Below are 8,631 nucleotides of genomic sequence, written 5' to 3' on the forward strand. Positions count from 1 at the left end.
CTTATAGGCACAAAAGTGAAATACTAGTGTAAGGAGGGCTTAGTAGCTAAATAGAAATTATGGTCCCTTAATTCAAAAGAACAAAGTATTTTGTTACAGTAGCTTATACATTGTGAAAGAGAAAGTACTCAGACATCCAAAGCATTTAGTTATTTAACAGGATGACTGACAAGTAGGCATACTAACAGCCAGAAAAAATATATTTCTAATGAAGGCATCAGAAAACCATAAATGTGAAGCATGGGGATTGTTGATTAGACTGCCCCTGTATTCAACTGGATGGAGACCCTTGAAAGGATGAAAGGCAAAGTTGACCTCAGTGGGTTTTGAATTCAGAATATAAAGGTATGCTTTGAAATTTTGGCTCAAGGCCAACAATTTTAGGGAAGGGTTAAGTGAATTACATCAATCCTCGTGTTTAATTGGTACTTATTTTATCAACCTCAAAAGTATGAAGGGCAAAGTTGACCTTGATGAATTTGAACCCAGGACGTAAAGTCAGATGAAATGCTGCTAAGCATTTTGTCCTGATATGCTAATGATTCTGCCAGCTTGCTGCCTTGATGCAACTAAATGTTACAAGACATAACCTACTGGGTGCATTTGGTATTATTGTCATCGAGGAATATTAATAAACTATCGATTATTAAATTGATTGCAAATCTGATACATGAAAGAAGCAAGCAGATAAAGAAAACAAAAGAACTTTTTTTGAAAAACAACACACACATACACAAAAATAATGAATATCAGTGTTCATTAATTTATTAATATAAAGTTATAGATTTAAATGTTTAATCAACAATTTAAGATTTTTTCTTTTTTTTGTGTTAATATTATTAAATGGAAGTGAAAATGATGAGAATATTAACAATTTCAAAAACAATATATAAAATAGTCTTTTTTGAGATATTTTGTTTAATTTTCATCATTTGGAGCAAAAAAATTTCAGTTAAAACACACAACATAAATATTGATCTTCCCCCTACCAAGATGGAAAAAAAACAAACAAACAAGAAAATGGTTGTTGTAATGAAAAGAAATGAGAAAAAAGAATACAAGTCTAAGAGAAAAATAATTTTTTTTTTAAAATAAAGGTCACTTAAAGTGAAACAAAAATGAAAATAGAACTTTTTGTATATTTTAATTTATGAGCTTTTATAATTTCCAGAGAATTTTTAAAAACAATTTTACACCTGTTTTTCAATGTCAGCATGGGATGAATTCAATCAAATAAATAAATTTAGGCGACCTCCTTAATGATAACCATACTAAAGTTAACACGATGTCAGATTTTCAGGTAACTCAGAGTATAAGGTAAATGTTAGTGGCTTATAATATTTAACCACTAACCACACCTTGAGCCAAGGGCTAACTTTTATAATAATGTTTGTAAGTAGGGTAGTGAACAAATTGAAATAGGTGAAGCAACAATGAAAACCATACCACACTTCCAATGATAAATCTAATTATGACACATTGAAGAGAGGGAAAATCTGAAACCAAACACTTAGAGGTTTTTTTCCAAATGCCAATCATTGTAACCAGTGTTGTAGCTATTAGGAGAGCAAGGGGGAGTGACCACTCCCACCAAGCACATTTTTCAAAATTGGTGCCTTTTCAGCAATTGATTTTTGACTCTTTAGTTATCTACATCAGTAGGTGTAAGCTTTGTACACAATGACATTGTTACTGAAATATGATATTAGTGAAAGTAGAATACAATTATGTATAACTAATGAAATATTTCATGTAATACAAGAGAAATTAGTTAAAAATTGTTTGGTATGTATCACGGCACCTTTTTCTTTTCATGTGCTCACTCCCCCTAACTTTAGAACCAGGTCATGCCTCTGATTGCATCATAGAAGGAGAAAAATATCTACTCTTTAATAAGACAAATTGAGACAAAGTCAGGTTTCTTGCTTGCTATTTCATCATCAGCTAAATAGTTGTATTTTATCTCCATAACAGTGATGGCTTGATTGATTTGCAATATAGCACCTCTCTATGTGACTTGACCCCATGTAGTCAAATCTGAGAGGTGAAGCATTCTTAAATCTGACCAAACCATATGAATGCTTCTTTGAAGTTGTAATTGTCTGGCATAGAACTCTGCCAGTGACTTGGCTGCAGTTGTTCAATGTAAATTTTGATACCTCATGAAATACTTTTAAATCTCAACAGCTTCACGTGCTATTAAATATCTGAATGGTTTTTCTACAATGGAGTTGTCTGTTTCTTCTTCATTCCTTCTCAATGTAGCTAATTTGATTTATAGTTGTTTATATGTATTTTTAATTTGCTGTTGCCTATCCCATACTATTTAGATAAATCTGTTGACACATCTGCTTGCATGTAAATGGAAAAAAAAGTCACAGTAATTTAAAGTGGGCAGTGAAAGGGATAATCAACAATGGGGAAAAAAGGGGTTATCATATGGAAAAAAAAATCATGCATTCTATTGATTTCAATTGGTATATAGATAATTTTAAAAAAACTTTTAATATAAGGGCATAATTTCAAGGAAGGGGTATAATGGACTGAATTAATCTTAGAACTTATTTATTTACTGTCTCTGAAAGTATGGAATTATTAAACCTTATTTTGTATTTAAAAAAAAAAAAATTCCCTAATTTTAAGAGTAAATAGTTTCGAATTAATTTTCTTTTGTATCTAAAATATTCAGTTGCATAAATGTTTAATGACTCTGAACAGAATAATAATAATTTCATAGTTAGGCAGAAGACCAGTAATTTGGGGGAGGAGGCTGGTCTGTTTTAATTAGCCCTTTATTTTATCAATCTAAGACAGGCAAACCTGACCTCAGCAGAATATGAACTCAGAACAAAGATCACAATTCATTTTGTTTGATGCTCTAATAATTATGCTAATCCATCAGCCTTTTAATAGTTTCTAATTAGGCACAAAACAAGAAACTGTAGTATAGGAGTGGGAAACACTTGCTTAAATAGAGTACTTGACTAGTACTTTATTGACCCCAGAAGGGTGAAAGGAAAAGTCAACCTTAATGGGATTTGAACTCAGAATGTAAAGAGATGGCATTTTGTCCAATGCTCTTATGATTCTGCCAATCTACCGCCATCATATTGTCAAAATTTTCTATTATTGTGATTACACACATATGAAATTAAAAGGATATTTTAGATTTATAAGAATCTAGTAAAAACTTTACCAAGCCATATAGAAGTTGAAACAAACTGATTTAGATTATTTAACTTTGATTTGAGTAATACTGTATCAAAGAAGCAGGTTCGTACTTGCAATTGAGGTTTTGCTTTGTCAACTGAATTTAACTGAAATATCATCCTTTAGAAAACAAAATATTTCTGTGGAGTTCCATTCCAGGTCTGAGATTTTAGAATCAATAATGTATTATGGTTGAGTATCTAATAAACAAGTTCGGTGTCAATCAGTCAATGTCTTTTCTCTGCTGCCTCACTTGTTACTAAAATGATTTCTCCTACGCTGTTATGCCATCCTCATCTTATGAACCAATTTCTCTACTTCTCATTTCTCAATACTGTCTTTTCTTTTCCAAATTCCTGTATTAAATACTTGACTCCACCACATTCTTTCCTTTCTATCTACTGAAGATAACCAACAAAGCAAGTATTGTCTTGAGTTCTTGGACTCATAGGGCTGATCACCTAGTTTCCATAGCATATAAGTAACTCAGATCACAACATTTCCACTGAATGGGATGTCAGTCTGTGACAGGGTTACTCACTTACAGCTGGGTGGACTGGAGCAATGTGAAATGAAGTGTTTTGCTCAAGAAGACAATGCACTCAACCTGGGAATTAAAATCATGATCACAACATCCTAACCACTAGGCCGTGTGCCTTCATTGAATAACCAATAACAAGTTCTTAAAATATAGACATGCAACAATTCTAATTTCTCTAGCTAGATTTCTCTACCTCTTAATGAAGGAGTACTTAATGTTATGAAGGCTGCTACTCCTGCCAGTGGTCAAAATTTATTTTAACCATAACCATAAACAAAACTATATTTAATAAAACATTAGAGTGTAGACAATGGCCAGTGTGAACTAGGTGCAAGCATGCATGACCGTGTGAATGTTGTTACAATGAATTGTTGCTGTGAGCATAGTGTTGTACATTCACATGACTATGACACTAAATTTTGTTTAGTTTATGTCATCTCTTTGGTCAAATACATTTGATTCAACTCTTAGATAACAGAATCAGAGATATGATTTTATAAGGAGATTTAATTACTGATTGATTGAAATCTCTACCTAAGGGCAGAATATAAATTAAATTGCTTAGGTCATTTTATATTTAGGAAGATGGCATTTTAAAAAAGAAAATATGTTTGCTTCATTAAAAAAAAAAAAAAAAATTATGTAGTAAATATAATTATATTTATTCCTGTAGAATTAAGTCGGTTGGAAATCTTAGAATTTAGAGAAAAGAAAATAAGGTAAATGGTTTCAAAACATCTTGAACCTGTTGATATAGAGAAAATTTCGACTGAACAAAAAAAAACAAAATAATAAAAAAACAAACAAAAGGAAACGTGTCCCATACACCTGAAAGTTTCAGGCTTAAACAGGAAGGGCGATTTTTTTAAATATCATAACCATAAGTAAGCACAAAAGAAAACACGAACGGAAATATGGTCAGATCTGATGTAGGGTTAAATAACAGCAATCCGGAGTCATTACTATATTGGATCAAATACTAACCTTGTTTACTTCCAAAGTATAATTACAGTTTAGTGCACCCTCTACAACTTTGTCATAACACAATTTTACAGGGGTACATTTTGAAAGTATAGATTACAATATTGTTGACGGAAATTAAAATTGAATTTAAAAAAAAAAATTAGTTAGAAACGAAAGAAAGCCATACGATTATAACCAAAGAGAAAAAAAGTCTGACATTATCTTGGTTTATTATCAACATCAAAATTGGAAGCATGGCAATAACATTTCGAATTTGTGTTTAACCTACTATAAATAATACATATCGAAAGTAGTGCAATAAACGTCGTTTCTTACATCAGTATGCTGTGCAACGATCCTGTATTAGTTATTGAATGGTCGAAAAAAAAGTATGTACTTCTTTTATCGCAATGATATTTTCATAAGCGTACCTCTGCAAAATCTTAAAAAAATATATACACTATTAAAAAAGTGAGGAAGAAACAAAGTTGGGGGCACTAAACTGTAGTTATTCCCTTTCAAAAACATTATTAAATATACATATCTTGGACAACTGAATTGTTGAAGAAAATTTTGTGTTTAAAATAATTTAACGACACTGTTTCAGATTTGTTTGTATTTTCTTTTGATTTTGCATACGTAATATGCCTTATTTTAGTCATGGCTTTTCGGTTTCACACGGACATTTAAAGTAATTAAATAAATATGAAGGATCGCCAATAAAGTTTAGTTGAATTTAATATTTCATTTTGTTTCAGTTGTATTTTAGTTTCACAGTCAGTACCTTTTGGAAATAGACTGAACTTTGTAAACGAAACAGACTTAGAAAATAATTTTTTTTTTTTTCACTACAGAAAGCGGTATCAAGTTTTTGTTGGGAAAGGCTGAAGGGACGAGTCCAAGGTACAATATACACGTCTGATTCCCATTTATTTGCCTTAAGGTCTATTATTAAAGATTGATATAACAACAGAAAATATCTTAGGTCATGTAACGAAAGGGAGTTTGTCCAGGATAAGGAATAGTATACGAATAAGTTGGATAAATGACACGGTAACTAATAAACCAACATATCACAGACACCATCGATGCGGCAACTTTCTCGGCAAGAGAATGGAACCGGTATACACTGGTGATTAGCAACATAAATTCCCAAACAAGTGTAAACAAAGTCAACATAATGATGGCCGCCTTAATATAAGGGGTTAACTTTTCGTTGGCATCCTTAGATAAATTAACTTCCTCAGAACTTACTTTCCGCATCTGTTGAACATCAGGATTCTGTAAAAGTTCGCGTAATCTTCTCCAGTCTTTGAAAACCCGACATTCTTCTACGATGGTTAACAAGTTATGCGTCAGTAAAAACACATGGCCGGATACATCAAATGCAAGCCAAACTCTACCGGCTTGTTTGCATTTATGCCTAGTAGTCAGCTTAATTTCAGTACAGATACCTGTCGTCTGAGCAATATGATCAAAAGCGGTTGTACAAACGTACCACCAAAAGGTGGCAATAGCTAAGCGCAATAAATGCTTTTTAACCAAATTCACATTACACCCAGTGTATACGTAACTCGTTAGCGATATAAAAACGGATAACATCACTACAGTCCATATCCAACCGAAATTAACGAAGAAGAGGTTTAATAAATTATCCCTCCGAGAGAAATACATTGGTGGTACAACAAACAAATCAGCTATCACAGAAGCAACAAAGACACCAACGACATAGATACCGATTTTAACAGAGATATCCATGAGCAAAACTTTGCGACACAGCTTCATGACAACCATAAGTAGAAAATGTCCGACATGTATTGGTTGAGCTAAAACAGGCATCTTGCCACTGGCATTACTTGCTTTCCTCTGTGTGGGCAGTTTCTTAGGTGGTTTTCGACTCTGTATTTGAGAACTGATGCTTTCTCCTTTTGGGACTGCCATATTTCGACGACTTTTTATTTTATTTTAAATAACCAGTCATATAAGAGTTATCTCCCGATGAAGTCCACTCACCCTTTTTCTACCTCCCAAATCTTTTAGTTTTCGTCTGCTTCACTATTAAAAACTTGCCTTAAATCTTTCATAACTATATAAATAACTATTTAAAGTATGAAAAGCTTTAAATGGATATTCGAGCTTGCTACAATTCTTTAAACCGGTAGTTTATTAACAGTGGGCGTTTATACGAGAACGGAAAATAGTGCGTAAGCACCCGATCCAGCTGATAAAACACACACACACTAAATCCACGCTAATTCATAACTAAAATTCTAGTTTCTGCAAAAATTCAGGGAATCTTTATTAGTCCCTGAAAATCCAGTATTCTTTTATGACAGTAAATATTGCGTAGCAACGCACAAGATCAAATTAACTCCCACTATTTCTTTTTCTCGTTGGTATAACTATTAATTTTATGAATATTGATATTTTCCTGTGGAATAATCTGCTAATTTTATCAACTTACAGCAAAATATTCACAGATATCAATGTTAAAACTTTATCGTGTGAGAAGTTAGGGACAACCACAACCATAAATTTTATAAATATTGATACGTTATCGTAATCTTAAAATTTTCTTAGGGGAAAAAATTAATTTGATCAATAAAATTTGGTAGAAAACACAGCAAAAGTGGTGCGCTAACTCTCACACGTGGAAGTATAGGTGTTGTTTATTCTCAACACGGTAAAATATCAAACGTCACTACCAATCTTCCGCGTTGGAGCAAGCACAGAGTCTACTACTTTTGTTGAAATCCATCTTTTTGTTTCCTTTTTACTCGTTGGTATATCTAGTAATTTTATAAATATTGACACTTCAATACTCATAAAATTAGGTACTCCTCGGCCTCCCACCTCATAGCTATTCGTCTCACGCGCTGGCACAGACATGTCCTCCGTCTCTTGTTGGATCATCTTACCATGGCTTTACTCTCATTCGACGCAGCAACTGCGGGCTGGAAGAGGCCGCGTGACAAGCTACGCACCAGATGGCTGGACGTGATTGAGGTAGATCTCCGGTGGTTCAACGTCACCTTGAAGGATGCCGAGGAGCTGGTACGGGATCGCTGGTAAGCACTGATGGACCTAGTCGGCTCTACGCATGATGACGTCTCTGGGACCACTAACCTGGGATGACCCCCAACCTCATCAAGCATGAAGCGAAAGCGAAGCGAGCGTTGTGTAGCGTCTGAAACAAAGAGCTTGCCATCCTTAACTATGCTGCGTTCTAAACGTAACCATCTCGCCATTTTTTTCTTTAAGACCAAAATTTCCACCGTTCTTTTTCTTTAAAAGACATATTACCTAATGTGGCCAGAAGCTCACTATGCTTGAAAAATTAGAGATTGATCTGGGGTCAAACAGCTTAAGTAACTAGTAACTAGATTCGTGTTATGTGTAAAAGCATGTTTTTGTACTGCTGTCGCTAACATGCTAGAAATGGCAGCTGTATTCCTCACCTGCACATAAATTTCATGGCGGAATTCTGGATTAAGTATCTCATATAACCCCTCATATCATTTCTGTTAGTTGGAGTTTTCAGAAAATTTTGGGAATTTGTGTTCTACACACGAGAATTCATACGATTATACCAAAAAATCTTTTAGAACTTTTTTAAACTCTTAAATTCTCCCCATTATCATGGGGAGAATTTAAAAGTTTTAAAATTTCCACTCTTTTTCAAAAATTGTCTTTTTAAAATGCGGACAGTCCAAATCTGTCATTTATTTCTGTTTATAATTTCAAAATAAATTTTGAAATCCAAATTCAAAAAGTTAAAAATATTCGTGCGGACGCATAGCCTATTGTGGATTCTGGGTCGAAACATAACGGATCATAACTTTTTGGCTTTTTTGATATTTTCATAAATTTTTTTGCGAATGTGTTCTACACACTGGTCCTCGTACAATTATGCAAAA

At 33.3% G+C, this 8,631-nt stretch overlaps 1 protein-coding gene across 1 annotated transcript; it reads right to left on the minus strand.

The window, feature by feature from the left end:
- Window positions 1-2,362: 2,362 nt before the first annotated feature.
- LOC106883368 (acyl-coenzyme A diphosphatase FITM2) lies at window positions 2,363-6,722 on the minus strand. Its single transcript, XM_052966992.1, has one exon. It carries the CDS (start codon window positions 6,653-6,655, stop codon window positions 5,696-5,698), a length of 960 nt encoding a protein of 319 aa, XP_052822952.1. The 5' UTR covers window positions 6,656-6,722; the 3' UTR covers window positions 2,363-5,695.
- Between the last annotated feature and the right edge of the window lie 1,909 nt (window positions 6,723-8,631).

The sequence above is a fragment of the Octopus bimaculoides genome, chromosome 4, assembly GCF_001194135.2.
Source record: "Octopus bimaculoides isolate UCB-OBI-ISO-001 chromosome 4, ASM119413v2, whole genome shotgun sequence".
NCBI lineage: Eukaryota > Metazoa > Mollusca > Cephalopoda > Octopoda > Octopodidae > Octopus > Octopus bimaculoides.